Source organism: Pseudophryne corroboree, chromosome 3, assembly GCF_028390025.1.
Source record: "Pseudophryne corroboree isolate aPseCor3 chromosome 3, aPseCor3.hap2, whole genome shotgun sequence".
Classification (NCBI taxonomy): domain Eukaryota; kingdom Metazoa; phylum Chordata; class Amphibia; order Anura; family Myobatrachidae; genus Pseudophryne; species Pseudophryne corroboree.
Window position 1 is genome coordinate 180618323 of NC_086446.1, and position 20046 is coordinate 180638368.

A 20046-nucleotide genomic window follows, 5' to 3' on the forward strand; every position below is an offset into this window, starting at 1 on the left:
TGCCAGCAGCCCGGTGGCCTGGGATCCCGCTGTCTGTATACTGGCTGTCGGGACCCTGGCCGTCTGTTTTACATACCGATCCCGTTCACACATAGTCTAGTGCAGGGGTGGGCAATTATTTCAGCTGGGGGGCCGCTTAACACTTCCAGTGAGTATTCGAGGGCCACACACAAAATATCTTGTATATACAATACAAGACAATTTTACACATAACGACAGCAGAGCCCCCCTTTTTACACATTACGGCAGACAGCGCCCCCCTTTTTACACATTACGGCAGACAGCGTCCCCCTTTTTACACATTACGGCAGACAGCGTCCCCCTTTTTACACATTACGGCAGACAGCGTCCCCCTTTTTACACATTACGGCAGACAGCGTCCCCCTTTTTACACATTACGGCAGACAGCGTCCCCCTTTTTACACATTACGGCAGACAGCGTCCCCCTTTTTACACATTACGGCAGGCAGCGTCCCCCTTTTTACACATTACGGCAGGCAGCGTCCCCATTTTTACACATTACGGCAGGCAGAGTACCCATTTTTTCACACTACGGCAGGCAGAATACCCATTTTTTCACACTACGGCAGGCAGAGTCCCTATTTTTACACATTACGGCAGGCAGAGTCCCCCCTTTTTACACATTAGGCACGCAGAGTTCACAATCTTACCTGGAGAAGAAGGAGCCTAGCAGTAGGCAGAGGCAGTCGCGCACAAACAGCCTGCTCTGACCCGGCCTGGGTGCTCCTGCAGGGGATCTGCTAGTGCAGGAGCGCTATAAGGGCAGCCGGGGAGAGTAGAGCACACAGCGGCGCAGGAGCGGCATTAAGGAGTAGCCCCTGAGCAGCGGCATGAACGCTGTCCGTATATGGATGCAGGGAGCCGGGGACGGGTGCGTGACACGGCGGCGGGCATCTCAAATGGCGCCGGTTTGTGAGCCAATCAATGCTCGTGGTCCGGCAGCCAATCAGGAGCTGCCGGTCCGCGAACTCTGATGGGCTGAGGACTCGGCACCATATTTGAGACTCAGTGGCGGCTGGAAGATATTGAAGCGCAATGACAAGTAGCAGGTCAGGCCGCTTGTTATTGCTCAGTGGTGTGAGGCAGCGGGCCGGGAAGGATCGGTTTGCGGGCCGTATACGGGCCGCGGGCCGTAGTTTGGCCACCCCTGGTCTAGTGTGTACTCAGCTTAAGGTTTGTACACAGAGCCTGGTTCTTTACAATTCCTATTATGGTGATGTCATCTTTCTAAAAATTTATATCTGTTCAAGCTTTCTGCGCATTCCACTCTCGCAGTAACTAGTTGGTCACATCCTCCATAGTTGATGTGTATGTACTGAAGAGGAGTCCTACTCATCCTCCTCAAACAAAGGATAAGATAATGAACATAGCTTTGCTTATGTGTGTCCTTTCAATTATCATCTAATGCACTAATATATTTTGCGGCCACATTTAAAGGTTTTAAGTAAAAGTTCTGACAATTCTTGAAATGTTAAGTTTTTAGGGGGTCATTCCAACCCGTTCGCACGCTGCTGGTTGTCGCAGCGGTGCGAACGGTTTGGTCCTGCGTGGCTGCCGCAATGCACAAGCGCGTCGTCGCCGGGCAACGACCAGAAGAATGAAGAAAGCGTTCGCAAGAAGATTGACAGCAGGAAGGCGTTCCGGAACGGCAACTCACCATTTTCTGGTAGTGGTGAGTCCAACGCAGGCGTGTCCAGTCGTTTGGAGGGCGGATGTCTGACGTCAATTCTGGGACCTGCATCGCTGGATCGATCGCACAGGGTAAGTAACTGTTACCCTGGTCTACTTCCACACAAAACTTTTCTTGCGTAGCAGGGCTGCACAAGCGTTCGTAGCCTTGCTAAGCAAAAAAGCCCTCCCCCATAGGCGTCGTCGAGTTGATCGCACGGGCAGCAAAAATTTGCTACGTGCGATCAACTCGGAATGACCCCCTTAGTCATTGAGAGGAGAGGCTGTCCACACTTAAACATCTCCTTTTTAAAGCTCTGTGTTGTAAAATGCAAAGAAACCCATAACCCCAAAATTACCTGATGATCGTAATTGAGAAGCTATAAATGAGACATATTAAGAAATCCATCCAGAAGTATGCGTTCCCTACTAGATACCCAGTATGCTGCAAGTGGTCAGACAACAAATGTGGCCAGACTGCACTTTTATCTGGTCAATGCATATTCTTACTAGCTGGATTGTCCTGTGTGTGCTCATTCAGCTGCCCAGATCTCCAGCTTTAGTTTTCGCTTGTCTTGTGAAAAATTCACATTCTAAATATAAGCCTTCAGGTTATATTTATTTCCCTCACACAGGACACAGAGGGCATTATGTTATAGCCTGCGTCCATTGCTGCACCTCGCAGGTTAGTACATAAGGCCCAGATGTATTAAGCCTGGAGAAGTGATAAAGAAGTGATAAGTGGAAGGTGATAAACCACCAGCCAGTCAGCTCCTGTCATTTTTCAAACCCATAATGATTGGCTGGTGTGTTATCACCTTCCACGTATCACTTTTTTATCACTTCTCCAGGCTTAATATATCTGCCCCTCTCGCTAAAAGGTTTACTACATTGTCAGGTGTAAAGACAGAAGAGTTTTCAAACCTGATCAATCTCTTTTCTCTGACGTCCTAGTGGATGCTGGGAACTCCGTAAGGACCATGGGGAATAGACGGGCTCCGCAGGAGACTGGGCACTCTAAAAGAAAGATTCGGTATTATCTGGTGTGCACTGGCTCCTCCCTCCATGCCCCTCCTCCAGACCTCAGTTAGAATCTGTGCCCGGCCAGAGCTGGATGCACCTAGTGGGCTCTCCTGAGCTTGCTAGAAAAGAAAGTATTTGTTAGGTTTTTTATTTTCAGTGAGATCTGCTGGCAACAGACTCACTGCTACGTGGGACTGAGGGGAGAGAAGCAAACCTACCTGCTTGCAGCTAGCTTGTGCTTCTTAGGCTACTGGACACCATTAGCTTCAGAGGGTTCGAACACAGGGCCTACCTCGATCGTCCGTTCCCGGAGCCGCGCCGCCGTCCCCCTTGCAAGACAGAAGAGAACGACGAAAACGGCGGCTGAAGACTCCTGTCTTCATTAAGGTAGCGCACAGCACTGCAGCTGTGCGCCATTGCTCCCACAGCACACCACACACTCCGGTCACTGTAGGGTGCAGGGCGCTGGGGAGGGGGGGGGCGCCCTGGGCAGCAATTATAATACCTTTTGGCACAAATTATACACATAATACAGTCTGGCACTGTATATGTGTGCAAACCCCCGCCATTAAGTCACACAAAACGCGGGACAGAAGCCCGCCGCTGAGGGGGCGGGGCCTTCTTCCTCAGCACACCAGCGCCATTTTCCCTTCACAGCTCCGCTGGAAGCAGCTCCCCAGGCTCTCCCCTGCAGTATCTGGATACAAGAAGGGTAAAAAAGAGAGGGGGGGCACTTAAATTTAGGTGCAAATAAGATAAGTAAGTAAGCAGCTATTGGGAAAAATCACTTATTATAGTGTACATCCCTGTGTTATATAGTGCTGTGGTGTGTGCTGGCATACTCTCTCTCTGTCTCCCCAAAGGACTTTGTGGGGTCCTGTCCTCAGTCAGAGCATTCCCTATGTGTGTGCGGTGTGTCTGTACGGCTGTGTCGACATGTTTGATGAGGAGGGTTACGTGGAGGCGGAGCAGGGGCAGATTAGATTGGTGTCGCCCCCCGACGGGGCCGACACCTGATTGGATGGATATGTGGAAGGTCTTAACCGACAGTGTCAACTCCTTACATAAAAGGTTCCATGACGCAGCAGCCTTGGGACAGCCGGGGTCTCAGCCCGCGCCTGCCCAGGCGACTCAGAGGCCGTCAGGGGCTCATAAACGCCCTCTGGCTCAGATGGTAGACACAGATGTCGACACGGAGTCTGACTCCAGTGTAGATGAGGATGAGACAAATGTACAGTCTACAAAGGCCATCCGATGCATGATTACTGCAATGAAAGATGTATTGCACATTTCTGACGTTAACCCGGTTACCACCAAGAGGGGTATTATGTTTGGGGAGAAAAAGCAGCCAGTGACTTTTCCCCCATCTGATGAATTAAATGATTTGTGTGAAGAAGCGTGGAGTTCCCCTGATTAGAAACTAGTGATTTCTAAGAGGTTACTAATGGCGTACCCTTTCCCGCCAACGGATAGGTTACGTTGGGAAACATCCCCTAGGGTGGACAAGGCGCTCACGCTTATCTAAAAGGGTGGCACTGCCGTCTCAGGATACGGCCGCCCTAAAGGAGCCTGCGGATAGAAAGCAGGAAGCTATCCTGAAGTCTGTGTATACGCACTCTGGTACTCTACTGAGACCTGCTATTGCTTCAGCCTGGATGTGTAGTGCTGCAGCAGCATGGACTGATACCCTGTCAGACAACATTGATTCCCTCGACAGGGATACTATTTTGCTAACCATGGAACATATAAAAGACGTCTTATATATGCGGGATGCCCAGAGGGACATTTGCCGGCTGGCATCTAGAATTAATGCAATGTCCGTTTCTGCCAGGAGAGTATTATGGACTCGGCAGTGGACAGGTGATGCTGATTCTAAAAAACACATGGAGGTTTTGCCTTATAAGGGTGAGGAATTGTTTGGGGACGGTCTCTCGGACCTCGTATCCACAGCAACAGCTGGGAAGTCGACTTTTTTACCTCAGGTTCCCTCACAGCCTAAGAAAGCACCGTATTATCAAATGCAGTCCTTTCGGCCTCAGAAAGGAAAGCGGGTCAGAGACGCATCCTTTCTGGCCAGAGGCAGGGGTAGAGGAAAGAAGCTGCACCAGGCAGCCAGTTCCCAGGAACAAAAATCCTCCCCTGCTTCCACTAAGTTAACCGCATGACATTGGGGCTCCACTGGCGGAGCCAGGTGCGGTGGGGGCGCGTCTCCGAAACTTCAGCAACCAGTGGGTTCGCTCACAAGTGGATCTCTGGGCTGTACAAATTGTATCTCAGGGATACAAGCTGGAGTTCGAGGCGACTCCCCCTCGCCGTTACCTCAAATCAGCCTTGCCAGCTCCTCCCAGGGAAAGGGAGATAGTACTGGCGGCAATTCACAAGCTGTACCTCCAGCAGGTGATAATCAAGATCCCCCTCCTTCAACAGGGAAGGGGTTACTATTCCACAATGTTTGTGGTACCGAAACCGGACGGTTCGGTGAGACCCATTCTAAATTTAAAATCCTTGAACACTTATATAAAGAAGTTCAAGTTCAAAATGGAATCGCTCAGGGCGGTTATTGCAAGCCTGGAAGAGGGGGATTTTATGGTGTCGCTGGACATCAAGGATGCTTACTTGCATGTCCCTATTTACCCACCTCACCAGGAGTACCTCAGGTTTGTGGTACAGAACTGTCATTACCAATTCCAGACGTTGCCGTTTGGTCTCTCCACGGCTCTGAGAATATTTACCAAGGTAATGGCCGAAATGATGATATTCCTTCAAAGAAAGGGAGTTATAATTATCCCGTACTTGGACGATCTCCTCATAAAGGCGAGGTCCAAAGAGCAGTTGTTGGTCAGCGTAGCACTCTCTCAGGAAGTGTTGCAACAGCACGGCTGGATTCTGAATATCCCAAAGTCGCAGCTGATTCCTACGACGCGTCTGCTTTTCCTGGGAATGATTCTGGACACAGAACAGAAGAAGGTGTTTCTCCCGGAGGAGAAGGCCCAGGAATTGTCATCTCTGGTCAGGGACCTCCTAAAACCAAAACAGGTGTCGGTGCATCACTGCACGCGAGTCCTGGGAAAGATGGTGGCTTCTTACGAAGCAATTCCCTTCGGCAGGTTCAATGCAAGGATCTTTCAGTGGGATCTGTTGGACAAATTCAAGCAGAGCCCCTGCTTCAAAACCAATCAGTACTGATTCAGTCAGACAACATCACGGCGGTCGCCCATGTAAACCGCTAGGGCGGCACAAGAAGCAGGATGGCAATGGCAGAAGCCACAAGGATTCTTCGATGGGCGGAGAATCACGTGCTAGCACTGTCAGCAGTGTTCATTCCAGGAGTGGACAACTGGGAAGCAGACTTCCTCAGCAGGCACGACCTCCACCCGGGAGAGTGGGGACTTCATCAAGAAGTCTTCACACAGATTGTAAATCGTTGGGAACTGCCACAGGTGGACATGATGGCGTCCCGCCTCAACAAAAACTCATCGTTCCGGATTGGCCAAGAAGAACTTGGTACCCAGAACTACAAGAAATTATCTCAGAGGACCCATGGCCTCTGCCTCTCAGACAGGACCTGTTACAGCAGGGGCCCTGTCTGTTCCAAGACTTACCGCGGCTGCGTTTGACGGCATGGCGGTTGAACGCCGGATCCTAACGGAAAAGGGCATTCCGGATGAAGTGATTCCTACGCTGATAAAAGCTAGGAAGGATGTAACAGCAAAGCATTATCACCGCATATGGCGGAAATATGTTGCTTGGTGTGAGGCCAGGAAGGCCCCAACAGAGGAATTCCAGCTGGTTCGATTTCTGCACTTCCTACAGTCAGGGGTGACTATGGGCCTAAAATTAGGGTCCATAAAGGTCCAGATATCGGCCCTATCTATTTTCTTTCAAAAAGAACTGGCTTCACTGCCTGAAGTTCAGACGTTTGTTAAGGGAGTGCTGCATATTCAGCCCCCTTTTGTGCCTCCAGTGGCACCTTGGGATCTTAACATTGTGTTGGATTTCCTGAAATCACACTGGTTTGAGCCACTTAAGACCTTGGAGCTAAAGTATCTCACATGGAAGGTAGTCATGCTGTTGGCCTTAGCTTCAGCTAGGCGTGTGTCAGAATTGGCGGCTTTGTCATGTAAAAGCCCATATCTGATCTTTCATATGGACAGGGCAGAGTTGAGGACTCGTCCCCAATTTCTCCCTAAGGTGGTATCAGCGTTTCATTTGAACCAGCCTATTGTGGTGCCTGCGGCTATTCGGGACTTGGAGGACTCCAGGTTACTTGATGTAGTCAGGGCTTTGAAAATTTATGTAGCCAGGACGGCTGGAGTCAGGAAAACTGACTCGCTGTTTATCCTGCTTGCACCCAACAAACTGGGTGCTCCTGCTTCAAAGCAAACTATTGCGCGCTGGATCTGTAACATGATTCAGCAAGCTCATTCTGCGGCAGGGTCACCGCATCCTAAATCAGTAAGAGCCCATTCCACAAGGAAGGTGGGCTCTTCTTGGGCGGCTGCCCGAGGGGTCTCGGCTTTACAGCTTTGCCGAGCTGCTACTTGATCGGGTTCAAACACATTTGCTAAGTTCTACAAGTTTGATACCCTGGCTGAGGAGGACCTTGCTTTTGCTCATTCGGTGCTGCAGAGTCATCCGCACTCTCCCGCCCGTTTGGGAGCTTTGGTATAATCCCCATGGTCCTTACGGAGTTCCCAGCATCCACTAGGACGTCAGAGAAAATAAGAATTTACTCACCGGTAATTCTATTTCTCGTAGTCCGTAGTGGATGCTGGGCGCCCGTCCCAAGTGCGGACTCTCTGCAATACATGTATATAGTTATTGCTTAACTAAAGGGTTATTGTTATGAGCCATCTGTTACTGAGGCTCAGTTGTTGTTCATACTGTTAACTGGGTATGGTTATCACAAGTTGTACAGTGTGATTGGTGTGGCTGGTATGAGTCTTACCCTGGATTCCAAATCCTTTCCTTGTTGTGTCAGCTCTTCCGGGCACAGTTTCCTTAACTGAGGTCTGGAGGAGGGGCATAGAGGGAGGAGCCAGTGCACACCAGATAGTACCTAATCTTTCTTTTAGAGTGCCCAGTCTCCTGCGGAGCCCGTCTATTCCCCATGGTCCTTACGGAGTTCCCAGCATCCACTACGGACTACGAGAAATAGAATTACCGGTGAGTAAATTCTTATTTTATGATTGAGTAACACATAATATGGGCAAATGTGTCAATACTGATTCTGGTATCTGTCAACATGACCCCTCTGACCTATTTGAAAATATCCTGATTTCAAATAAACAGCTTTGAGATGTGATGGAACGGCAGCCGACAAATGTGCAGCAATTGCACAATGATATCATATGGCAATATAAACAAGAATCTCTTATGGAATATTTCTAGCACCATATTAAATCCATGACGTGAATATTCAGGTGGTTCCAGGGCAAAGGGGGGGGTCCTGCCCAGTAAGGAAGTAAATATAGTATTTATACTTGGCAATATAAGTCTGCCATGCGCAGGGTGCAATGTCAATAGAGACCGCAGGCTCTGACAGCTTAGCAAACTTGCTTTGCAGAAATGTTCTCTGTGGATTGGATAGTCCTAGAATAGAGTAGGACTTGTGATACAACAATATAAATTACTTTCATTTTCAAACCTGAAATCACACTGTCAGGTTGGAAATAAACAGTGTATTGTATTTTACCTTTCTGCAGCGGGGTACACGGTATTCCACAGGGAATAACATCAGGGTATAGAGTTGGATCTTGATCCGAGGCACCAACAGGCTAAAGCTTTGACTGTCCCCAGGATGCACTGCACCGCCTTCTCTATAGCCCCGCCTTCAGGCACTGGAGCTCAGTTTGTAAGTCAGTGCCTGCAGTGCAGGTCACTAACAAGTGGGGCTGCGCTAGGCAGCCCTGAAAAGAGCTTTTTAGAAGACTTCAGGGGCCGCAGCACTTTCTGTGTCTTTATGACATGCTGTGCTGCGGCTCCATCACCTCCCTCAGCAGCGCTACATACTCCCGCGGCCTGGGTCCCGGATACTTGCAGCGGAGACATACCGTTTTTTCAGGCACACCACCGCTGTCATTCTCCAGAATCGCGTGGCTGCACTAAAGGGAGGAGGTAAAGGGTCCCTCAGGCAGGACCCACGGGTAAATCGCGATACGTTCACGGTACCAGGAGCTGGCATGGACACTGTCGCACAGGTCGCTACTATATCCACCAGGGCAAGGAGCACAGGTCGGATCTCTTAAAATCCGTTTTAAAAGGCTCCACAGTACCCGGTGGTGAAGTCCAGCAAAGGGGATAAGGCCCTGACCTGTAGCCCCTCCCCCAGCTCCGGGCACCATTTACTGCTGGTGTTCCCGCCCTGGAGCTGCATCTCTCTCTCTCCCTCACTCCCTGAAGAGATTTTGGCGCCATTACATAGCTGGGCTGATCTCCGGGACTGCAGGGCACTGTCTCCTCTGTAAAGCCGCCTGTATCATCAGCACTGTGCATGTACAGACACTTAAGTATTCTACATGTCATTTTAGACAGTATTGGTTAAGAACAAGTGTACTGCTATCTGAATATTTAGTACAAGTGTTCTGTGATATACATCCAGCGTTTACTGTGCATTGTTATATCTGTATACATACATACCTACTGTATATGTGCACTGTCCAGTGCAGTTTTATTGTTTAGATGTAATAATTCCTGTATTGTACCTGTGACTGAGTGTGCCTGTAGCTGCTGTGTTGATTCCATTCTTGTGTATCACACGTTTGCTATCGCTATATTCTGTACCCTGGGGAACTAGGTGCGTCAGGGTCTCATATAATATATAGTGCTACACAGGGTATACTGTTTGTATTTCTCACTGGGTTTTTCAGTCACCGCACACCACTTAAATTCTCTGTTTGTGCTCTGTATTTACTGTCACAAAACGGGATTATTTGCTGGTTTTTGTGTTTTGTCTGGCTATATTGTACTGTTACCTAAGGCTACATCCCATAGAATGTCTGCTACACAGGGCGGGACATCCACGGACGCTCCTGCATCATGCGGTGCTGTCATCACGGATTTACCAGTGGGAGAAGTGTTAGCTGCTGGTTCAGGCGCTAGGGGACATATATCTTCCAGTCCGTCTGTGGCACCTGTGGTCAATCAGGACCCACCTTGGGCAGCTTTTTTCAATATGCTTGTAATGCGTCTCACGCCCCCTGCGGGGCCTCCTGTGCCATTACAGCCTTATATTGTCCCTGTAGTTAATCTGCCATGGGCGGATCCTTTGTCTACCCAGTTACAGCAATGAAATCAGACTTTGGTTAGACAAACCTTGGTTAGTCCACAACATGTCGCTCTGGGGCCAAGGGGTCATCTAAGCGGGCAATTTCTTACTCACAATCCACTATTTCAGATAATTCTTCATACAGTTGTTTCTGATGAGGACTCTACAACCCAGGTTGATGTTCCTGACCTAGTGGAGGCTATCAAGCTGATTCTCCAGATTGATGTTGATATTGAGCCCCCCCCCCCCTTCCCCCCCCCCACACACACACTACGTCTAAGAAACCTGACAAGTTTAAACGTCAGAAGGTTGCTAAAGTAGTTTTACCACATTCTGACCTTTTAATTGACATACGTCAGGAATCCTGGTCATCTCCGGGAAATAAATTTTCCTTGTCCAAAAAGATGCTAGCTCGTTATCCTATCCCTGCGGAGTTGAGTAACAAGTGGGAAACTCCACCGCCAGTGGACTCTCATGCCGCCCCTCTTGTGGTGTCATCTATTCTGCCTGTCGCCACTGTCCCCTCACTGAAGGAACCGACAGATAAGCTTGTGGAGGGATGCCTGAAGTCTATTTACACTCTTACCGGACCTCTACATAGACTCACTATGGCTGCCTCTTGGGCGGCAAAAGGAATTGAAGCATGGGTTCAGGCAATTGAGGATGAGCTGCCTCAGGATTTTTCTGACACTGCCAGACAATATTTATCGTATATTACCACAGCCTCTCACTATATTCAGGAGGCGGCTTCTGATGCAGGGGCCATGGCGGCCAAGGCATCTACTACGTCTATCCTGGCTCGACGGATTCTGTGGTTGAGGTCCTGTAAACTGGACCTGGACTCTAACAAGATCTTGGAGGTACTTCCTTTTAAGGGAGACATACTTTTTGGGGAGGATCTGAACGAGATTGTGACTGACTTGACGACGGCCAAGACTGCGTTTATCCCAAGTACTAATCCTTTTGCTCAGAAGGCTAAGAGTACCACTTTTCGTTCCTTTAGACCTCCAGGTAAAGCAAAAGGTCAGGCGTACCTTTCAGTGCGTGGTTCGTGTTTTTCGTTTTTTTATTTTGCCAAGTACGTGGATTACAAACAGAAGAGGACCGATCTACACTGGATTGTTGCGAGTATTATTTTATTTACAGCTACCCCTGGATTCTACTGGAGAAGAGGACCGACTCTTCGTGTCAACATAGGTAAGTATGTGTGTATGTAGGTGTGCATGTATGTAATAAAGTTGTACTATCACGGTGTGTGCATTGTGTTTTTTGGGGGGTATTTTTTTGTAGTAGAACTACAGGTACCAGTGGGCCCGTTTCCCCCCGCATGCTGGTACTTGTGGTTCTCCAAGTACCTTAGCCGCATACCTGCTTACCAGCTGTACTGTATACTTAGATCTGTTGTGTCAATTGTTACTTGTGTTTATACTTTACTGATTGTTTTGGATATTGTAATGTTCTGTTTAACCCTGTTCTGTTTGTCTTTGAACAGCGCTGTGGACCACTTGTGGCGCCATATAAATAAAATGTAGTAGTAATAATAACAAATGTATCATCAGATAAAAGCTGCCATAGGGCATCCGCCTCTATTTATAGGAACAATGCCCAGTGGCAGTGTGTTTTTTATGTAACTACATCACTCAAGTTACCTGTAATAAGGCACATGGAGTTGTAATAGAAACCACCAGGGACAGGTTTATAGATAATTAGCTGCTAAAGCATGTCTGCAATAAGAGGATGACATTGTAGGCTTTGATGTATTTTTGGATCTGAATGTGTTAATGGGTGTAGTATGGTATGCCGGCGACCAGCATACCGGCGCCGGGAGCCCGACCGCCGGCATACCGACAGCGTGGCGAGCGCATATGAGCTCCTTGCGGGCTCAGTGGCGCGCTACGCCGACCCCCACGAGAGAGAAAAAGTGTCGGTATGTCGGCTGTCGGGATTCCGGCGCCGGTATACTGTGCGCCGGGATCCCGACAGTCGGCATACTGAAGACCACCCGTGTTAATTTGTAGGTCTAGTCCACATACATAAAAACGCCCAGTTCATCATAGAGACATTTGTTAGATACAATATTTACAACCCACTTTTGACTGCATTAACCGGTTAAGTTAATTGGTTTCAGTGAAACTTTTGCTACAGTTTATCAACAAAGTCCAGGTTAAATTGGCCAAGACATGTTAAATATTTATTTGGATCAATGTCTCCCTGGTGCATTGGAATCCATTGACATATCTGTAATAGGTCCCAACTGTTCTAGCAGTTCAGGAGTTAAGATATAAGGTATAAGGCCCAGAACCTGTTTTTTCGCCGCTCTCCCCCCGGAGACAGAACTCCACACGACTTTCATGGATCAGCTTCCGTCAGCATTAGCAGCTGATCCTCGCACTGCCTCATTAAGATCAAATTATCTTTAATTAGCTCCTCTGATGTCCTACGTAATGTGCTGTGTTTAGAAGCAGCTTCAGAGTAAGTCACTGCACCTCTCTCTAATCACTTCCATGTGACTGCTCTCTTCACAGGAGGTGTCTAACATGCCTGACCCAAGATATAACTATAAAAATGTATTGCCTGTGTATTGTGGAAGTCAGGTCCTGCAGTTTGCTGGGCTGTTGCCTGAGAGACACTTCCTTGCAGTACATTTATCCCCCGAGGCTCTAGCTAGGGTTCTACGAGATTTTCTGCTACTCTGCTGAGACCACCAAGCTAATTTCAGACACCTTTTCATTGTAGCCACTCGCTTCCCAGCAGCCTCTGGAGATATCCAGTATTGCTTTATAAAGACGTGCGAGTTTCTTTGTCAAGACCAATAACCCTGCCTTTAACTGTATAATGGCGCCTCATCCCTCCTCTAATCTGACTTCCACACACAGAGGTTTGATTTGCACTATGAGCTAAGAGGCTATATATGGTTCAGACTTTTTTAATTGATAATTATCATGTTATGTTATTATTTTCTCTGACGTCCTAGTGGATGCTGGGGACTCCGTCAGGACCATGGGGAATAGCGGCTCCGCAGGAGACAGGGCACAAAAGTAAAAGCTTTAGGATCAGGTGGTGTGCACTGGCTCCTCCCCCTATGACCCTCCTCCAAGCCTCAGTTAGGTTTTTGTGCCCGGCCGAGAAGGGTGCAATCTAGGTGGCTCTCCTAAAGAGCTGCTTAGAGTAAAAGTTTTATTAGGTTTTTTATTTTCAGTGAGTCCTGCTGGCAACAGGCTCACTGCATCGAGGGACTTAGGGGAGAGAAGTGAACTCACCTGCGTGCAGGATGGATTGGCTTCTTAGGCTACTGGACACCATTAGCTCCAGAGGGAGTCGGAACACAGGTCTCACCCTGGGGTTCGTCCCGGAGCCGCGCCGCCGACCCCCTTGCAGATGCCGAAAAGTGAAGAGGTCCAGAAACCGGCGGCAGAAGACTTTTCAGTCTTCATAAGGTAGCGCACAGCACTGCAGCTGTGCGCCATTGTTGTCAGCACACTTCATAGCAGCGGTCACTGAGGGTGCAGGGCGCTGGGGGGGGCGCCCTGGGCAGCAATGATAGTACCTTATTCTGGCTAAAAATAAATCACATATAGCCCCTGGGGGCTATATGGATGTATTTAACCCCTGCCAGGTCTCAGAAAAACGGGAGAAGAAGCCCACCGAAAAGGGGGCGGGGCCTATTCTCCTCAGCACACAGCGCCATTTTCCCTCACAGAAATGCTGGTGGGAAGGCTCCCAGGCTCTCCCCTGCACTGCACTACAGAAACAGGGTTAAAACAGAGAGGGGGGGCACTTATTTGGCGATATGACTATATATATTAAAATGCTATAAGGGAAAAACACTTATATAAAGGTTGTCCCTGTATAATTATAGCGTTTTTGGTGTGTGCTGGCAAACTCTCCCTCTGTCTCCCCAAAGGGCTAGTGGGGTCCTGTCCTCTATCAGAGCATTCCCTGTGTGTGTGCTGTGTGTCGGTACGTGTGTGTCGACATGTATGAGGACGATGTTGGTGAGGAGGCGGAGCAATTGCCTGTAATGGTGATGTCACTCTCTAGGGAGTCGACACCGGAATGGATGGCTTATTTAAGGAATTACGTGATAATGTCAACACGCTGCAAGGTCGGTTGACGACATGAGACGGCCGGCAAACCAATTAGTACCTGTCCAGGCGTCTCAAACACCGTCGGGGGCGTTAAAACGTCCTTTTACCTCAGTCGGTCGACACAGACACGGACACTGACTCCAGTGTCGACGGTGAAGAAACAAACGTATTTTCCTTTAGGGCCACACGTTACTTGTTAAGGGCAATGAAGGAGGTGTTACATATTTCTGATACTACAAGTACCACAAAAGGGTATTATGTGGAGTGTGAAAAAACTACCTGTAGTTTTTCCTGAATCAGATAAATTAAATGAAGTGTGTGATGATGCGTGGGTTTCCCCCGATAGAAAATTATTGGCGGTATACCCTTTCCCGCCAGAAGTTAGGGCGCGTTGGGAAACACCCCTTAGGGTGGATAAGGCGCTCACACGCTTATCAAAACAAGTGGCGGTACATTCTCCAGATAGGGCCGCCCTCAAGGAGCCAGCTGATAGGAGGCTGGAAAATATCCTAAAAAGTATATACACACATACTGGTGTTATACTGCGACCAGCGATCGCCTCAGCCTGGATGTGCAGCGCTGGGGTGGCTTGGTCGGATTCCCTGACTGAAAATATTGATACCCTTGACAGGGACAGTATTTTATTGACTATAGAGCATTTAAAGGATGCATTTCTATATATGCGAGATGCACAGAGGGATATTTGCACTCTGGCATCAAGAGTAAGTGCGATGTCCATATCTGCCAGAAGTTGTTTATGGACACGACAGTGGTCAGGTGATGCAGATTCCAAACGGCACATGGAAGTATTGCCGTATAAAGGAGAAAAAGACAACGTCTTTTCAGCCTCAGTCCTTTCGTCCCCATAAGGGCAAGCGGGCAAAAGGCCAGTCATATCTGCCATGGGATAGAGGAAAGGGAAGAAGACTGCAGCAGGCAGCCCATTCCCAGAAACAGAAGCCCTCCACCGCTTCTGCCAAGTCCTCAGCATGACGCTGGGGCCGTACAAGCGGACTCAGGTGCGGTGGGGGGGGGTCGTCTCAAGAGTTTCAGCACGCAGTGGGCTCACTCGCAAGTGGACCCCTGGATCCTACAAGTAGTATCCCAGGGGTACAGATTGGAAATTTGAGACGTCTCCCCCTCGCAGGTTCCTGAAGTCTGCTTTACCAACGTCTCCCTCCGACAGGGAGGCAGTAGTGGAAACAATTCACAAGCTGTATTCCCAGCAGGTGATAATCAAAGTACCCCTCCTACAACAAGGAAAGGGGTATTATTCCACACTATATTGTGGTACTGAAGCCAGACGGCTCGGTGAGACCTATTCTAAATCTGAAATAGTTGAACACTTACATACAAAGGTTCAAATCAAGATGGAGTCACTCAGAGCAGTGATAGCGAACCAGGAAGAAGGGGACTATATGGTGTCCCGGGACATCAGGGATGCTTACCTCCATGTCCCAATTTGCCCTTCTCACCAAGGGTACCTCAGGTTCGTGGTACAGAACTGTCACTATCAGTTTCAGACGCTGCCGGTTGGATTGTCCACGGCACCCCGGGTCCTTACCAAGGTAATGGCCGAAATGATGATTCTTCTTCAAAGAAAATGGACGATCTCCTGATAGGGGCAAGGTCCAGAGAACAGTTGGAGGTCGGAGTAGCACTATCTCAAGTAGTTCTACGACAGCACGGGTGGATTCTAAATATTCCAAAACCGCAGCTGTTTCCGACGACACGTCTGCTGTTCCTAGGGATGATTCTGGACACAGTCCAGAAAAAGGTGTTTCTCCCGGAGGAGAAAGCCAGGGAGTTATCCGAGCTAGTCAGGAACCTCCTAAAACCAGGAAAAGTGTCAGTGCATCATTGCACAAGGGTCCTGGGAAAAATGGTGGCTTCTTACGAAGCGATTCCATTCGGTAGATTTCACGCAAGAACTTTTCAGTGGGATCTGCTGGAAAAATGGTCCGGATCGCATCTTCAGATGCATCAGCGGATAACCCTGTCTCCAAGGACAAGGGTGTTTCTTCTGCGGTGGCTGCAGAGTGCTCATCTACTAAAGGGCCGCAGATTCGGCATTCAGGACTGGGTCCTGGTGACCACGGATGCCAGCCTGAGAGGCTGGGGAGCAGTCACACAGGGAAAAAATTTCCAGAGAGTGTGATCAAGTCTAGAGACTTCTCTCCACATAAATATACTGGAGCTAAGGGCAATTTACAATGTTCTAAGCTTAGCAAGACCTCTGCTTCAAGGTCAGCCGGTATTGATCCAGTGGGACAACATCACGGCAGTCGCCCACGTAAACAGACAGGGCGGCACAAGAAGCAGGAGGGAAATGGCAGAAACTGCAAGGATTCTTCGCTGGGCGAAAAATCATGTGATAGCACTGTCAGCAGTGTTCATTCCGGGAGTGGACAACTGGGAAGCAGACTTCCTCAGCAGGCACGACCTCCACCCGGGAGAGTGGGGACTTCATCGGGAAGTATTCCACATGATTGTGAACCGTTGGGAAAGACCAAAGGTGGACATGATGGCGTCCCGCCTGAACAAAAAACTGGACAGGTATTGCGCCAGGTCAAGAGACCCTCAAGCAATATCTGTGGACGTTCTGGTAACACCGTGGGTGTACCAGTCGGTGTATGTGTTCCCTCCTCTGCTTCTCATAACCAAGGTACTGAGAATTATAAGACGTAGAGGAGTAAGAACTATACTCGTGGCTCCGGATTGGCCAAGAAGGACGTGGTACCCGGAACTTCAAGAAATGCTCACAGAGGACTCATGGCCTCTGCCGCTAAGAAGGGACTTGCTTCAGCAAGTACCAGGTCTGTTCCAAGACTTACCGCGGCTGCGTTTGACGGCATGGCGGTGGAACGCCAGATCCTAAGGGAAAAAGGCATTCCGGAAGAGGTCATTCCTACCCTGGTCAAAGCCAGGAAGGAGGTGACCGCAAAACATTATCACCACATGTGGCGAAAATATGTTGCGTGGTGTGAGGCCAGGAAGGCCCCACGAAGAAATTTCAACTCGGTCGATTCCTGCATTTCCTGCAAACAGGAGTGTCTATGGGCCTCAAATTGGGGTCCATTAAGGTTCAAATTTCGGCCCTGTCAATTTTCTTCCAGAAAGAATTGGCTTCAGTTCCTGAAGTCCAGAAGTTTGTCAAGGGAGTATTGCATATACAACCCCCTTTTTGTGCCTCCAGTGGCACTGTGGGATATCAACGTAGTTCTGGGATTCCTCAAATCACATTTTAAACCGTTCAAATCTGTGGATTTGAAATATCTCACATGAAAAGTGACCATGCTGTTGGCCCTGGCCTCGGCCAGGCGAGTGTCAGAATTGGCGGCTTTGTCTCACAAAAGCCATATCTGATTGTCCATTCGGACAGGGCAGAGCTGCGGACTCGTCCCCAGTTTCTTCCCAAGGTGGTGTCAGCGTTTCACCTGAACCAGCTTATTGTGGTACCTGCGGCTACTAGGGACTTGGAGGACTCCAAGTTGCTAGATGTTGTCAGGGCCCTGAAAATATAGGTTTCCAGGACGGCTGGAGTCAGGAAAACTGACTCGCTGTTATCCTGTATGCACCCAACAAACTGGGTGCTCTTGCTTCTAAGCAGACGATTGCTCGTTGGATTTGTAGCACATTTCAACTTGCACATTCTGTGGCAGGCCTGCCACAGCCTAAATCTGTCAAGGCCCATTCCACAAGGAAGGTGGGCTCATCCTGGGCGGCTGCCCGAGGGGTCTCGGCATTACAACTCTGCCGAGCAGCTACGTGGTCGGGGGAGAACACGTTTGTAAAATTCTACAAATTTGATACCCTGGCTAAAGAGGACCTGGAGTTCTCTCATTCGGTGCTGCAGAGTCATCCGCACTCTCCCGCCCGTTTGGGAGCTTTGGTATAATCCCCATGGTCCTGACGGAGTCCCCAGCATCCACTAGGACGTCAGAGAAAATAAGATTTTACTTACCGATAAATCTATTTCTCGTAGTCCGTAGTGGATGCTGGGCGCCCATCCCAAGTGCGGATTGTCTGCAATACTTGTACATAGTTATTGTTACAAAAAATCGGGTTATTATTGTTGTGAGCCATCTTTTCAGAGGCTCCGCTGTTATCATGCTGAGTCATCCGCACTCTCCCGCCCGTTTGGGAGCTTTGGTATAATCCCCATGGTCCTTACGGAGTCCCCAGCATCCACTTAGGACGTCAGAGAAAATAAGAATTTACTTACCGATAATTCTATTTCTCGTAGTCCGTAGTGGATGCTGGGCGCCCATCCCAAGTGCGGATTGTCTGCAATACTTGTACATAGTTATTGTTAACTAAAACGGGTTATTATTGTTGTGAGCCATCTTTTCAGAGGCTCCGCTGTTATCATACTGTTAACTGGGTTCAGATCACAGGTTGTACAGTGTGATTGGTGTGGCTGGTATGAGTCTTACCCGGGATTCAAAATCCTTCCTTATTGTGTACGCTCGTCCGGGCACAGTATCCTAACTGAGGCTTGGAGGAGGGTCATAGGGGGAGGAGCCAGTGCACACCACCTGATCCTAAAGCTTTTACTTTTGTGCCCTGTCTCCTGCGGAGCCGCTATTCCCCATGGTCCTGACGGAGTCCCCAGCATCCACTACGGACTACGAGAAATAGATTTATCGGTAAGTAAAATCTTATTTTTAAGACTGTGGGGGGTATCGCGATAATATTTCTCCCAATGTTTTTTTGCCCGGTGGTCATTATCAGGCTATCCAATTAGAGCCCCCCTTTTTTTTCTCAACAAACACTACCCTTTTTCACTCAAAGACACAGGATCCACGGAAAACCACGGACCTATGTGTATTCATGGCTGCGATCCCTGGAAAAATTGCTAATTTGTCAAAGGTTCGGTTTTGCCTGCCTACAAAATTCCTGATAAGTGCTGGCATTGGGGCCAATATGATAGCCCCGGGAAGTCAATTAGCTGCTGTAAATTGCTGCGGCTAATTGGATACTGCCCTATATGACCTTCAGTGTTTGTCTCTAATCAGTTGCGCAGTAAAATGCCTTTTTTTTTTTTCTTTCTTTTTTTTTTGATGCTCACTGTTCTAAATAAGCCTTTCTTGTTCCATATGCTTTAATGGTTAAGATGTTTAGGTATTGAGTCTATAAGAAGTATATAATAATTCATTCTTGACAAAATGTTAGGCAATATTGTGAGATATATTGTGACATACATATCTTTCATGCCTAAAGCAAGAAAATATCCATAAAAATATAATTTCTGCTCCTTCTAATATTAATCATGCCGCATGTTTTTATTTTGCAGGCCATCCATCCTGTCTAAAGTTCTGCCCAGAGCTCACCTCCAATGTAAAAGCATTGAGGTGGCAGTGCATCGAATGCAAAACCTGCAGTGCCTGTAGGATTCAGGGCAAAAATGCAGTGAGTGTTCCATACTTTCATTTTGTAATATTTTATTTATAATCACCCACTGAAATTGGGAAGGATCTGATTCTGATACATGATCTCTTTCAGGATAATATGCTTTTCTGCGACTCTTGTGATCGGGGATTCCACATGGAGTGCTGTGACCCACCTCTTGCCCGCATGCCGAAAGGTATCAAAGATCATTAAAAAACAAATAAAATTCCTGACAAAAAAAAAGAGACGATATTTGCAACATTTTTAAGTTACAGTAGTCATTACCAGGTCCAAACCAGGCACAGAAGGACTATGAAAAATTGTGGCAGGGAGGCTCACTGGCTACTGAATTTCTGATATAGCGGTTTTCATTTACTCAGCACCATATTGATTTACTTTATGTTTATGATAGTTCCTCTTTTTTTATTACTATTTTAGACTAAACCTGACCTCACCAAACTGAACCCAGACTGCTCTCGGCCTCATGCCGGGCTTCATGGATGTCCCTGCTAGCTGCCTGGAAATTTTGTCAATTAGCTTTGACATATGCGCTTAATATTGTTTTTCTGCAGCGGGGTACATTGGTAT

General features: G+C 48.3%; 1 protein-coding gene across 10 annotated transcripts in view; it reads left to right on the forward strand.

The window, feature by feature from the left end:
• Positions 1-20046, forward strand: part of KAT6B (lysine acetyltransferase 6B) — a 340449-nt gene that overhangs the window by 186207 nt on the left and 134196 nt on the right. For all 10 annotated transcript variants that reach the window (XM_063958656.1, XM_063958655.1, XM_063958654.1 and 7 more), the window contains 2 exons: positions 19364-19479; positions 19573-19654. In XM_063958656.1, the coding sequence (XP_063814726.1) occupies positions 19364-19479; positions 19573-19654 (198 nt within the window). The remainder of the gene's footprint in view (positions 1-19363; positions 19480-19572; positions 19655-20046) is intronic.